This window comes from Eschrichtius robustus, chromosome 15 (assembly GCF_028021215.1).
Source record: "Eschrichtius robustus isolate mEscRob2 chromosome 15, mEscRob2.pri, whole genome shotgun sequence".
NCBI lineage: Eukaryota > Metazoa > Chordata > Mammalia > Artiodactyla > Eschrichtiidae > Eschrichtius > Eschrichtius robustus.
Window position 1 is genome coordinate 89,703,172 of NC_090838.1, and position 15,350 is coordinate 89,718,521.

At 41.9% G+C, this 15,350-nt stretch overlaps 1 protein-coding gene across 4 annotated transcripts in view; it reads left to right on the forward strand.

The window, feature by feature from the left end:
- The window catches only part of NPAS2 (neuronal PAS domain protein 2), a 188,857-nt gene that overhangs the window by 78,382 nt on the left and 95,125 nt on the right, over nt 1-15,350 (forward strand). For all 4 annotated transcript variants that reach the window (XM_068564274.1, XM_068564272.1, XM_068564273.1 and 1 more), the window contains exon 2: nt 597-650. In XM_068564274.1, the coding sequence (XP_068420375.1) occupies nt 623-650 (28 nt within the window). In that variant the 5' untranslated portion in view covers nt 597-622. The remainder of the gene's footprint in view (nt 1-596; nt 651-15,350) is intronic.

Here is a 15,350-nt window from a genome sequence, read left to right on the forward strand (position 1 = left end):
CTTGACTATCTAGGGGGTGTACGTGCCTAAAAGATAGGAGAGCAGTTCTACTCCTTTGGGGCCCCGATCCCTACAGGCTACGTAAGAGGAGTTTGTGTATTTAAATGAACAGATAAACAAAGAAATGCCCTCCTTTAGAACGTCACGGGCAGCTTTCAGGTTTGAAATAAACAGATGCTTTGTTGAGCTGGGTCTGGAAAGCAGTTCCCAAAGTGTGATCTAGGGACCCAGGGGGGTCCTTGAGGTCAAAACAGTTTTCCTAATGTTAACATATCATTTGCCTGTTTACTCTCTTGAGTATACAGTGGACTTTTCCCAAAGCTCTTGGAGCTCTGTTGATGACATCTCTCTGATGCTTAATGGAATATTGTATATTTAAGATTTCTCAGTTTTCACCCACATACACAAGAGGTCTTCAGAGCCCTCAGTCATTTTTGAGAGGGTGCAAAGAGTTGCTGGAACCAGAAAGTCTGAGAACCTGTGGATTAAGGCATGTGATTTAGATCAGACCAAAATGATGGCAGCCAGAAAGACCTGTGAGAAAGGTCGAGAATCAGAGAGTCATCATCTGTTCTCTTTTTTTTTTTTTTTTGCAGGAAAAACTGCAGAGACAATCTAATGGATGAAGATGAGAAAGACAGGGCAAAGAGGTAAGAGGGGCGACTTCCCCGCCCCGGCAGTGTTGTGTGGTCCGCCGTCTGAACCCTGCTCGTCCTCACTCTACAGCGGAAAGCACAGTCAGGCAGGTGGCTGGGGCACATGCCTTTCACTCCTTGAAATACTGCATCGCTCTGCTCAAAAAATTCAAACCAGTTCCCTCAATTTTGTTCCTTACCCAGAAATTACTGATTGTTTGGGACTTGCCAAGTGGTTTATAGTTTTCACATGTCCATGTGGTGACCCTGTTGACCGGGGCCTCCTTTCAGAAGCCTCCAGTTACTGCATTTCCAGGATGGACGCTGCTTGGCAAGGCAGCCTGATTGGAGCCAGGCCAGCCTGGGTTTAAATCCTGGATGTGCTGTCAGGGAGCTGTTGGCCCTGGACAATAATTGGAATAATCATCGGCACGCACGGAACATGGAATAACCATCCTCACTGCGCTAAGCTCTTCCATATATGTTATCTCAGCTTCCTCATCGGAAAATGGAGATATCACAGCAGCTTGGCACTGTTGTCGGGTTGACCAGAAAGCCTAGCTTGGTCGCTGGCACGTCAGCACTGTTAGAACCATGTCTGTGCTTATTCCTTCACTGGACATTTATTGAACACCTACTGTATATGAGGTGGAGTCATAAAGTAGATATTTTGTATTATTTTATTTTATTTTTAGTTTTTTGGCCTCACCGCGGGGCATGCGGGATCTTAGTTCCCTGGCCAGGGATTGATCCCGTGCCCCCTGCATTGGAAGTGTGGAGTCTTAACCACTGGACCGCCAGGGAAGTCCCCCATAAAGTGGGTATTCTGAAGGTAGAGGCTAGTCGGGTGTTATCTATCTCGCATGATCAGACCGAATTGGCAGTGACCACACCAGGCTCTGGGGAAATAAAGATGAATAAGAGGCGTGCCCATGAGGAGGGCCCAGGTGCATGGTGGTGATGGGTAGGTGACCGCAGGTCATTAGGCTGCACGGTGACAGGCCCAGCGGTGGTGTCCTGTGGCAACACGGGATGTCCTGTCTCAGGAGGGCCTTCACTAAGGCCCAGAGGACTAGCCTCCTTCCTCCAAGCTCTTTCCCCTCTGCTCCTGCCACTGCCTATGCCTGGCAGGTCCCTCCGCCCTCTGACAGCCTCTTAAACACCTACAGGGCTGAAGGGTTTGCCCACCTCCCTTCACAGAGCCCACTACCTGGTTGTCACCTACAGAATCCTCCACTTTCGAATGACGGAGCCCTCAGAAGTCGTCCAGTTCAGCAGCCCCGGGGGTGTCTGTCCTTCCACGTCACCTGGTGCGGGGGCAGCCATGAGAACAATAAATCCCCAGCCACTCAGACCTCTGAGACCTGAGTCTTCCCCTGTGGGGCACAGGGGAAGTGTGCATTGGTTGTTAATTTCCCAGATATTTCCTTAAGAACATCAGGGAGCTGGGCAATGCCAGAGGGGTAGGCAAACTCAGGTTGGTGTGGAGTGAGGGTTGTTCGAGCTGGAGGGCCGGCACTGGGGGTACATCATACTCTAAACCTCTACTTCTCCGTAGGTTTGCAAATGTTCCGTAATAACAAGGTAAACAAACAACAATACGAGGTACTCCCCGGATTATTCTGAACTTACAGGCACATCACTTGGCACTGGGCACCATGGCTCCCTTAGGCCACCACCTACAAGGGCTGCAAACTCCACGTGGGTCCCAAGCAACATGCAAATGAATAGATCAGACGAGACCAAACTGGAATGGAGTCCTTATGCCCTCTCTCCCGGGCAGGCTTCCAGCTCTCTGCTCTGGGGCATCTCGCCTCTTGGTTGCCTGCCAGGCCGCTGTGGAGACAGGGCAGGAGGCAGAGGCCTGAGCTGCATTCCTGGCTGGCCCTGTCCTACCTGATGGATTCCAACAAGCCCCTTCACCTCGCTAAGCCTCCACCTTCTCAGCTGCAACACGAGGGTCATCATTTCTGCCCTGCCCTCCTCTCGGGCTGTTTTGGGAACAGCCACAAAATACACCAAGAAGCTTTTTATTTTCTTAAGTATTAATCGCTACCTGTATGTGAAGATGCAGGACATTTTCCGTTAACACATTTATAAGCTATTCCCATTAGCAATAATGAAAAGGTCAGTGGTGGTGGCCCGTGGTCACTGGGCGTGTCCTGTGTGCCCTGATAACTTTCGGGTGCACAGTACCAGGCTAAGTGCTTTTCCATGCATTATCTCATATCACCTCCTCCACATTCCTTTGGGGTGTGTATCATCGTTATTCCCATTTTACAGATGAGGAAACTAAGGCCCAATAAGGTTAAGTAACTTGTCAAACACCCTAAAGCTCTAACAAGTAGCAGAAGTAGAAGATAAACACAGGCTTCCTAAACATTGGACTCTGTTCTTATTCTCCGGACCACACACATATCTCTTCACATGAGAACTAATTCGGTCTCTCCGGCAGGTCCAGACCGTGTCCTGATGTGACTTTGAGTCCACAGGAGTTTGGCTTTTGCCATCATCATCTTTAATGTCACCCCCAGGCCCACAGTCTCGGCCCTGTCTTTTTACTGCACGGCTTACCTCAAAATCAAGAAGAGGTAAAATGCATGTTTAGGCTCTACCATACCCAGAGATCATCCAATACAGATATTCCAATAAAATCTTGGCTAAAAATTCTTAGAAATCCAATTGTATGCAGTTTCTTTCCGTTTATTCCCATCCCCATTTGCTTTGAGCCGTGGGCACCCATGCCACCAAATTGCCTATTTGGAAACCTCCCAGCACAGACACCCGTCAGTGAGGCAGCTGGTCCTCACTCCCCTCTTGTCCTCAGATGGGGAAACGGGTTTTATAATGTTTAGGAATACCCAGATCTCTTTGCCAGAAGAGCAGCAATAATGCAGTATTCTTTGTAACACTTGCGGGAAAAAAAAACAAGGACAAAACAAACACACTCCTAAAATTGTATCACTTCCAAAGCCTCTAGCTATGTGGGTTTTATAGCAGCAACATGGGAGGCCCTTCCCCTAATCCCACCTGGAGGTCTGATATGAACTGTTTTCACTCAGGTATTTTTGATGAGATTAGAAGTGTTTAGCTTCAGATCAGATCTCTCGTTGTCTCCAGAAAACATGAGCTATATTAGGCAAGGTTTTCAAAGCTTTGGGGAATTCATGGTTTATTTGGATTGTTTGATCAAGTATTCTAAACCAGGACACGGATCCACTTTCTGCTGTGAATTTCCATGTAAATCCAGTGAGTACTGAGTGCCCTATTGTGTGTACAGAACTATGTGCTTTTTCTTTAGGGAAGATGTGAAAACATGGTCCTTGTACTCAGAAAAGAAACAGTTTGATTGAGAGACATTTGGATCCCTAGATAAGGAGGCACAGTTTACCAGTCATAAGCACATTTTTCTAATTCTCATGTGGCACTGTTTGGCGGGGTGTGTGTGTGTGTGTGTGTGTGTGTGTGTGTGTGTGTGTGTGTGTGTGTGTCAGTCATCCAGGAAGTAGTGTGGTGTGGCAGGAAGTGCATGGGCTTAGAATCAGACAGTCCCAGCTTTGATTCTTGCCACTTTTACTTTCCGTCCTTAGACGAGCTAAAAAAAACCTCTCCTAGCCTCAGTTTCCTACTCTGTAAAATGGGGGTGTTAATAGCAGCACCCTCTTCCTAGGGTTATTGCAGGAACTAAATGGAGCTCAGTATAAGACCCTAGCACAGTGCAGGGTACACAGTGCTAATAAGTAAAGCTAACACTTCCGGGGCGCACACTGTGTGTCTGCAGCACTTTGCATGCATTAACTCTAAACCTCGACATAGGTTATTTTTAGTCCCATTTTACAGTGGAGAAACCGGAGGCTGAGGGCTCACACAGGCAGGCAGGGGCAGGCAGGGATTCCCATTCAGGCATCAGTTCCTAAAGTCTGGGCTCCTGACAACTTCTCATGACATGATTCACCCACGTGCCCAAGGGGTAGGAACAGAAAGCATTGGTAAGAATCATCACTTTCCGAAGAAAGCAAGCTTCTGTAACTTGGCAGTATTGTAAAATACAGCTCACTCCATTTCTTGATAGAACTGAATGCTAAGAAGAAAGTCTTTCATGTGAGCCTCCTTTAATCCAATATTAAATGGTCAGTTCATTGGTATTAATTAAAATTACAGTATCTCATCAGTGAAGGTCTATTTCCATAACCTCGTGCATTTTCACTGAGGGAGGGAGGATGGGTGGTGAGTTTAGAATTGTGCTGCCCCTCGCAGGACATTTAGTCCTGTCCAAAATGTCCATGAGACACTTGGTCCATAAGATATTTGGTCCACGCCAAAAGGCCCTTGAAATTTGGTCCTATCCAAAACATCCATGAACATATTTGGTCCATGCCAAATGGTTTTGGATGGGACCAAAATATCAAGGACCTTTTGGCATGGACCAGATGTCTCCCTGGAAGTTTTGGATAGGACCAAATTTCAAGGACATTTTGGCGTGGACCAAGCATCTTATGGACCAGATGTCTTATGGATGTTTTGGACAGGACCAAATGTTTGCTAACCATGTCGCCTTTTTTAAAAATCAATGTATAGTTGATTTCCAATGTTGTGTTAGTTTCAGGTGTACAGCAAAGTGATTCAGTTATACATACATATATATCCATAATACATACATATTTTTTTCAGATTTGTTTCCCGTTTTCAGATTCTTTTCCATTTTAGGTTATTACAAGATATTGAGTATAATTCCCTGTGCTATACAGTAGATCCTGTTGTTTATCTATTTTATATATAGTAGTTTGTATGTGTTAATTCCAAATTCCTAGTTTATCCCTCCCCTCGCTTCCCCTTTGGTAAACATAAGTTTGTTTTCTGTCTGTGAGTCTGTTTCTGTTTTGTAAATAAGTTCATTTATATCATTTTTGAGATTCCACATATAAGTGATACCATATGGTGTTTGTCTTTCTCGGATGACAGACTTCACTTAGTGTGATAACCTCTAACCTTCATCCATGTTGCTGCAAATGGCAAAATTTCATTCTTTTTTGTGGCCTTTCGTCAATAAGGATCAAGAGTGTCAGGCAAGAGCAGCTGCTTCTTGGAGTTCTCTACTGGGCGAGTGCTGGTTCTGAAACACAAGCTAGACCATTTTATTATTCTTTGACCCTAATCCTTAGTCTCAACACCAATGAAATGGTTCAGGCAAGAGGGAGGAGTTAAAACACAACAAATAAGAAGCTTACACATGCAGTTTTTTTTTTTTTAATTATTTATTTATTTATTTATTTTTGGCTGCGTTGGGTCTTCGTCACTGTGCACGGGTTTTCTCTAGTTGCGGCGAGTGGGGTCTATTCTTCAGTGCAGTGCGCAGGTTTCTCATTGCAGTGGCTTCTCTTGTTGGGGAGCATGGGCTTCAGTAGTTGTGGCACACAGTCTCAGTAGTTGTGGCTCGTGGGCTCTAGAGCGCAGGCTCAGTAGCTGTGGCACACAAGCTTAGCTGCTCCACAGCATGTGGGATCTTCCTGGACCAGGGCTCGAACCCGTGTCCCCTGGATTGGCAGGCGGATTCTTAACCACTGCGCCACCAGTTAAGTCTCTACATGCAGTTTTGCAGAAGCAGGCATTGCAGAAGGAAAAGCTTCAGCACTGGGAGGCTGGTTGTTACTTCCGGTCCCTCCTGGGGGTGTTGGTTGCTGTGGACCAATGACAGCTGCCATTCCATCACCCTCGCATCAGGATTGGTTAACTAAGTATGTGAGCAAGTGGAAGATACAGAAGGGGATAACGTAGCATTACCCTGCCCTCCAAGAGCTTTTAGGCAGGTTGGGGGCATCCTCCAAGCATAAAGGGGAAAGAACATACCCGAGGGGTCTGTGTTTGGCAGAGCCGGGAAGATGATCAGAATTTGTGAGCTCTGCCTTCTCAGCCGGGTGTCCTTTCGTGGAGAGTAACTTGGTTAAGAGGAGAGACTGACCTCGTCGTTTCATTTCTCTGTTGTAAATTATGTAGGTGTAACAGGAAAGGCCGGCCTGCACCGTGAAGGTTGTAGCCCACTTGGAGGACTTCTGCCCTGTGCACACTTGCCAATGTCCCTGTGTCAGGCTCAGTGCGGAGAGAAAAAGCCTGGCCCTGGGCAGTGCATGTAGCTGTTCCCGGCTGGAGCACATCTATCATGCTAATTTTGCTGTGTTTTTCTTTCTTAGGCTCCTGACCGGGTGTTATGTACATCATCATAAGCCCACACACAGGGCAGTCAAAAAATTTGAGGCTCCTTTCTGTCTGTTTTATTTGGTGATTAAGGCAGCAGCAGGCATTGCGAGAACATAGTGGTATCAGGACACACGATGCATTCCTATTACCCTGTAGTTTCCAGATGAGTGACTGCATTCAAAGCAAAGGGGAGGGTAGCAGTGTACTTGCAGGCAGAATGCTAATTCTTACTGTGGCCCAGTAAACAGAGACGGGAACGGCGCCGCCTTCTGTTTGGGGCTCTTGGCTTTCACCCTAGTGGGGTCCCTCGGTTGACAAGAAGACTTGTCAGAAGGAGAAATGTTTTCCTGGTAGGCCTAGAAACTTGGGACTGTCCCAGCTCAGGGAGACCTGACACCTTCCTGGGGGCATCTGAGGCAAAGGGCAATTTCCTAAACTCCCTTTCAATCATTTCAATAAATTTTACTTTTCTAATTTTTATTTTATATTGGAGTATAGTTGATTAACAATGTTCTGTTAGTTTCAGGTGTACAGCAAAGTGATTCAGTTATACATGTATCTACTCTTTTTTTTTTGGCTGCATTGGGTATTGGTTGCTGTGCGCGGGCTTTCTCTAGTTGTGGCGAGCGGGGATTATTCTTCGTTATGGTGCGCGGACTTCTCATTTCAGTGGCTTCTCTTGTTGCGGAGCACAGGCTCTAGGCGCGCGGGCTTCAGTAGTTGTGTCATGCAGGCTCAGGAGTTGTGGCGCATGGGCTTAGTTGCTTCACGGCATACGGGATCTTCCCGGACCAGGGATCGAACCCATGTCCCCTGCACGGCAGGCAGATTCTTAACCACTGTGCCACCAGGGAAGTCCCGTATCTACTCTTTTTCAAGTTCTTTTCCCATTTAGGTTATTACAGAATATTGAGCAGAGTTCCCTGTGCTATACAGTAGGTTAGGGTTGGTTATCTATTTTAAATATAACAGTGTGTACATGTCAACTCCAAACTCCCAATCTATTTTTTTTGTCTGAATGCTTTATTTTTTTTTTAACTGGGGTATAATTGATTTACAATGTTGTTAGTTTCAGGTGTACAGCAAAGTGAATCTGTCATAAAAATACATATATCCACTCTTTTTTTAGATTCTTTCCCATATAGGCCATTACAGAGTATTGAGTAGAGTTCCCTGTGCTATACAATAGGTCCTTATTAGTTATCTATTTCATATATAGAAGTGTGTATGTGTCAGTCCCAATCTCCCTATTTATCCGTCCCCCCCTTCCCTGCTTAACTCCCAGTAACCATAAGTTTGTTTTCTACATCTGTAACTCTGTTTTGGTTTTGTAGATAAGTTCATTTGTAGCCCTTTCTTAGATTCCACATATAAGCAGTATCATATAATATTTGTCTTTCTCTGTCCGACTTACTTCACTCAGTATGATAATCTCTAGGTCCATCCATGTTGCAGCAAATGGCATTATTTCTTTCTTTTTTATGGCTGTGTAATATTCCATTGTATATACATACCACATCTTCTTTATCCATCCCTCTGTTGATGGGCATTTAGGTTGCTTCCATGTCCTGGCTATTGTGAATAGTGCTGCAATGAACATTGGGGTACATGTATCTTTTCGAATTATGGCTTTCTCTGATATATGCCCAGGAGTGGAATTGCTGGATCGTATGGTAGCTCTATTTCCAGTTTTTTAAGGAACCTCCATAGTGTTCTCCATAGTGGCTGCACCAGTTTACATTCCCACCAACAGTGTAGGAGGGTTCCCTTTTCTCCACACCCTCTCCAGCATTTATTGTTTGTAGACATTTTGTTGATGGCCATTCTGACTGGTGTGAGGTTATACCTCATTGTAGTTTTGATTTGCATTTCTCTAATAATTAGTGATGTTGAGCATCTTTTCATGTGCTTTTTAACCATCATCTTTGGAGAAATGTCTGTTTAGATCTTCTGCCCATTTTTTGATTGGGTTGTTTGTTTTTTTTGATATTGAGCTGCATGAGCTGTTTGTATATTTTGGAGATTAATCCCTTGTTGGTTGCTTCGTTTGCAAATATTTTATCCCATTCTGAGGGTTTTCTTTCATTTTGTTTATGGTTTCCTTCGCTGTGCAAAAGCTTTTAAGTTTAATTGGGTCCCATTTGTTTATTTTTGTTTTTATTTCATTATTCTAGGAGGTGGATTGAAAAAGATCTTGCTGCGATTTATGTCAGAGAGTATTCTCCCTATGTTTTCCTCTAAAAGTTTTATAGTATCGGCCTTACATTTAGGTCTTTAATCCATTTTGAGTTTATTTTTGTGTATGGTGTTAAGGTGTGTTCTAATTTCATTCTTTTACATGTAGCTGTCCAGTTTTCCCAGCACCACTTATTAAAGAGACTGTCTTTTCTCCATTGTATATTCTTGCCTCCTCTGTCGTAGATTAGGTGACCATAAGTGTGTGGGTTTCTCCCAACCTATTTTAAATTGAAAAAGGATGCTCAGAACTCCACCATCTTGAAAATGCAGCCTTCCTTCAGAAAAGTCTAAACATTTCTCTTAGAATTTCGGTAACAAGTTCCTAAGGATTGTGCTCCCATGAAATCCTCTCCCCAGGTAAACATTAAGTAAGAATCACTAGGAAATGAGACCAGCTTCCCATTTAAGCCTCAACATTTTCTGATAACTCTGGTTAAGAGTCAAGATGTCCCCGTTACATCTCACAAAAGAACAGGCTCAGTGGAGCTCAGTTATGCCCCAAATGCTTAGTTGGGGCTGTGCAGTAGAAAACAGACTGAGTTGCCAGATTTTTCTGAGATGAGAGTGGCACCAGCCTGATCCCTGTGGGGTGACTTCCCCTCCCCACCCCCCAAACAGATGACGTTCTCTCTCTCTCTTTTTTTTTTTCTTCTTCTGATGTTCTCTTCTTGAACCAAGTTGCTGAAGGCTCCTGGGCTCGGCGGTGCCCGCAAACCCCGCTGCCTTGGCGTGCAGGGATGCTGCGTGGTTATGGAAATGAGGAGAGGTGAGCCGGGCCTTAAATGGACCTTGCTTTATGCGAGAGTTTCCCAAAATGTATTCTAGAAAACTCTAATCCCAGGAAGTGCCCTCAAAAACACGTTTGAGCCATGCTGTTTACTGTTTCTCCCTTTTGGAAAGTTTCAGGGCTTCTTAGCACATGAAAGGTACTACGGCTGCAATTAACACATAAGCAAACCAAACTTTGTTCCATTTTATGTCACCCTGCATTGAAAAAAAATTATCTGGAGAAAATTTTTAAAAGTAGTAACAACAAAACAAACTTCTCTGTCTACAGTCCTTCCCCTTTCTCCAAATAATTCTTCATGATTTTCCATGGAAGACCCTTAGCCCAATACTGTCTTATGCAGTAGGCATGTCAACTTTATTCCCATCATTTTGGGTATGTTTTCTAATACATAAACAATACCAAAACAACACTTGAAAAATACTGAAATGTTGGGACTTCCCTGGTGGCACAGTGGCTGAGAACCCACCTACCAATGCAGGGGACACAGGTTCAAGCCCTGGTCCAGGAAGATCCCACATGCTGCGAAGCAGCTAAGCCCGTGCGCCATAACTACTGAGCCTGCGCTCTAGAGCCCGCGAGCCGCAACTACTGAGCCCGCGTGCCACAGCTACTGAAGCCCACGTGCCTAGAGCCCGTGCTCTGCAACAAGAGAAGCCACTGCAATGAGAAGCCCGCGCACCGCAATGAAGAGTAGCCCCCACTCAACACAACTAGAGAAAGCCCGCGCACAGCAACGAAGACCCAACACAGCCCAAAATATATAAATAAATTTATAAAAAAAAAAAAAAGAAAAATACTGAAATGTTTGAAGAAGTAAACGTAGTTGATTTATAATCATACCACCTAGAGATACAGACACTGTTAATGTTTTGACATATTTCCCATCATGTTTTTCTACATTTCCATCAAATTCTAACAGGAACACTCTTTTTAAAATTTATTTTATTGAAGTATAGTTGATTTACAGTGTTGTGTTAATTTCTGCTATGTAGTAAAGTGACTCAGTTATATGTATATATACATTCTTTTTCATATTCTTTTTCCATTATGGTTTTTCACCAGATATTGAACATAGTTCCCTGTGTAGGACCTTGTTGTTTATCCATTCTATATATAATAATAGTTTGCATTTGCTAACCCCATACTCCCACTTCATCCCTCCCCCAACCCCCATCCCCCTTGGCAACCACCAGTCTGTTCTCTGTCTCTGAGTCTCTTTCTGTTTCACAGATAAGTTCATTTGTGTCATATTTTAGATTCCACATCTAAGTGGTATCATATGGTATTTGTCTTTCTCTTTCTGACTTCACTTAGTATGATAATCTCTAGGTCCATCTGTGTTGCTGCAAATGGCATTATTTCATTCTTTTTATAGCTGAGTAATATTCCATTGTATATGTACCACAGCTTCTTTATCCTTTCATCTGTTGATGGACATTTAAGTTGTTTCCATGTCTTGGCTATTGTGAATAGTGCTGCTACGAACATAGGGGTGCGTGTATCATTTTGAATTATAGTTTTGTCTGGATATATGCCCAGGAGTGGGATTGATGGATCATATGGTAACTCTATTTTCAGTTTTCTGAGGAACTTCCGTACTGTTTTCCATAGTGGCTGCACCAATTTACATAACAGGAATATTCTTTCTTTTTTTAATTTTTTTTAATTTTTAAAAAATTTTAAATTTTATTTAATTTATTTTTTTATACAGCAGGTTCTTATTAGTCATCAATTTTATACACATCAGTGTATACATGTCAATCCCAATCGCCCAATTCAGCACACCACCATCCCCACCTCCCCGCAGTTTTCCCCCCTTGGTGTCCATACATTTGTTTTCTACATCTGTGTCTCAACTTCTGCCCTGCAAACTGGTTCATCTGTACCATTTTTCTAGGTTCCACATACATGCATTAATATAAAATATTTGTTTTTCTCTTTCTGACTTACTTCACTCTGTATGACAGTCTCTAGATCCATCCACGTCTCAACAAATGACTCAATTTCGTTCCTTTTTATGGCTGAGTAATATTCCATTGTATATATGTACCACATCTTCTTTATCCATTTGTCTGTCAATGGGCATTTAGGTTGCTTCCATGACCTGGCTATTGTAAATAGTGCTGCAATGAACATTGGGGTGCATTTGTCTTTTTGAATTATGGTTTTCTCTGGGTATATGCCCAGTAGTGGGATTGCTGGATCATATGGTAATTCTATTTTTAGTTTTTTAAGGAACCTCCATACTGTTCTCCATAGTGGCTGTATCAATTTACATTCCCACCAACAGTGAAAGAGGGTTCCCTTTTCTCCACGCCCTCTCCAGCATTTGTTGTTTGTAGATTTTCTGATGATGCCCATTCTAACTGGTGTGAGGTGATACCTCATAGTAGTTTTGATTTGCATTTCTCTAATAATTAATGATGTTGAACAGATTTTCATGTGCTTCTTGGCCATGTGTATGTCTTCTTTGGAGAAATGTCTATTTAGGTCTTCTGCCCATTTTTGGATTGAGTTGTTTGTTTCTTTAATATTGAGCTGCATGAGCTGTTTATATATTTTGGAGATTAATCCTTTGTCCGTTGATTCATTTGCAAATATTTTCTTCCATTCTGAGGGTTGTCTTTTCGTCTTGTTTATGGTTTCCTTTGCTGTGCAAAAGCTTTGAAGTTTCATTAGGTCCCATTTGTTTATTTTTGTTTTTATTTACAATACTCTAGGAGGTGGATCAAGAAAGATCTTGCTGTGATTTATGTCAAAGAGTGTTCTTCCTATGTTTTCCTCTAAGAGTTTTATAGTGTCCGGTCTTACATTTAGGTCTCGAAACCATTTTGGATTTATTTTTGTGTATGGTGTTAGGGAGTGTTCTAATTTCATTCTTTTACATGTAGCTGTCCAGTTTTCCCAGCACCACTTATTGAAGAGACTGTCTTTTCTCCATTGTATATCCTTGCCTCCTTTGTCATAGATTAGTTGACCATAGGTGCATGGGTTTATCTCTGGGCTTTCTATCTTGTTCCATTGATCTATGTTTCTGTTTTTATGCCAGTACTATATTGTCTTGATTACTGTAGCTTTGTAGTATAGTCTGAAGTCAGGGAGTCTGATTCCTCCAGCTCCGTTTTTTTCCCCTCAAGACTGCTTTGGCTATTTGGGGTCTTTTGTGTCTCCATACAAATTTTAAGATTATTTGTTTTAGCTCTGTAAAAAATGCCATTGGTAATTTGATAAGGATTGCATTGAATCTGTAGATTGCTTTGGGTAGTAGAGTCATTTTCAGAATGTTGATTCTTCCAATCCAAGAACATGGTATATCTCTCCATCTATTTGTATCACCTTTAATTTCTTTCATCAGTGTCTTACAGTTTTCTGCATACAGGTCTTTTGTCTCTCTAGGTAGGTTTATTCCTAGGTATTTTATTCTTTTTGTTGCAGTGGTAAATGGGAGCGTTTCCTTAATTTCTCTTTCAGAGTTTTCATCATTAGTGTATAGGAATGCAAGAGATTTCTGGGCATTAATTTTGTATCCTGCAACTTTACCAAATTCATTGATTAGCTTTAGTAGTTTTCTGGTGACATTTTTTAGGATTCTCTGTGCATAGTATCATGTCATCTGCAAACAGTGACAGTTTTACGTCTTCTTTTCCAATTTGTATTCCTTTTATTTATTTTTCTTCTCTGATTACCGTGGCTAGGACTTCCAAAACTATGTTGAATAATAGTTGTGAGAGTGGACATCCTTGTCTTGTTCCTGATCTTAGAGGAAATGCTTTCAGTTTTTCACCATTGAGAATGATGTTTGCTGTGGGTTTGTCGTATATGGCCTTTATTATGTTGAGGTAGGTTCCCCCTATGCCCACTTTCTGAAGAGTTTTTATCATAAATGAGTGTTGAATTTTATCAAAAGCTTTTTCGGCATCTATTGGGATGATCATATGGTTTTTATTCTTCAATTTGTTAATATGGTGTATCACATTGATTGATTTGCATATATTGAAGAATCCTTGCATCCCTGGGATAAACCCCACTTGATCGTGGTGTATGATCCTTTTAATGTGTTGTTGGATTCTGTTTGCTAGTATTTTGTTGAGGATTTTTGCATCTATGTTCATCAGTGATATTGGTCTGTAATTTTCTTTTTTTGTAGTACCTTTGTCTGGTTTTGGTATCAGGGTGATGGTGGCCTCATAGAATGAGTTTGGGAGTGTTCCTTCCTCTGCAATTTTTTGGAAGAGTTTGAGAAGGATGCGTGTTAGTTCTTCTCTAAATGTTTGATAGAATTCACCTGTGAAGTCATCTGGTCCTGGACTTTTGTTTGTTGGAAGATTTTTAATCACAGTTTCAATTTCATTACTTGTGATTGGTCTGTTGATATTTTCTATTTCTTCCTGGTTCAGTCTTGGAAGGTTATACCTTTGTAAGAATTTGTCCATTTCTTCCAGGTTTTCCATTTTATTGGCATAGAGTTGCTTGTAGTAGTCTCTTAGGATGCTTTGTATTTCTGCAGTGTCTGTTGTAACTTCTTTTTCATTTCTAATTTTATTGATTTGAGCCCTCTCCCTCTTTTTCTTGATGAGTCTGGCTAAAGATTTATCAATTTTGTTTATCTTCTCAAAGAACCAGCTTTTAGTTTTATTGATCTTTGCTATTGTTTTCTTTGTTTCTACTTCATTTATTTCTGCTCTGATCTTTATGATTTCTTTCCTTCTGCTAACTTTGGGTTTTGTTTGTTCTTCTTTCTCTAGTTCCTGTAGGTGTAAGATTAGATTGTTTATTTGAGATTTTTCTTGTTTCTTGAGGTAGGCTTGTATAGCTATAAACTTCCCTCTTAGAACTGCTTTTGCTGCATCCCATAGGTTTTGGATCGTTGGAACGTTTTCATTGTCATTTGTGTCTAGGTATTTTTTGACTTCCTCTTTGATTTCTTCAGTGATCTCTTGGTTATTTAGTAACACATTGTTTAACCTCCATGTGTTTGTGTTTTTCACATTTTTTTCCCTGTAATTCATTTTTAATCTCATAGTGTTGTGGTCAGAAAAGATGCTTGATATGATTTCAATTTTCTTAAATTTACTGAGGCTTGATTTGTGACAAGATGTGATCTATCCTGGAGAATGTTCCGTGTGCACTTGAGAAGAAAGTGTAATATGCTGTTTTTGGATGGAATGTCCTATAAATATCAATTAAATCTATCTGGTCTATTGTGTCATTTAAAGCTTCTGTTTCCTTATTTATTTTTATTTTAGGTGATCTGTCCATTGGTGTAAGTGAGGTGTTAAAGTCCCCCACTATTATTGTGTTACTGTCGATTTCCTCTTTTATAGCTGTTAGCAGTTGCCTTATGTATTGAGGTGCTCCTATGTTGGGTGCATATATATTTATAATTGTTATATCTCCTCGTTGGATTGATCCGTTGATCATTATGTAGTGTCCTTCCTTGTCTCTTGTAACATTCTTTATTTTAAAGTCTATTTTATCTGCTATGAGTATTG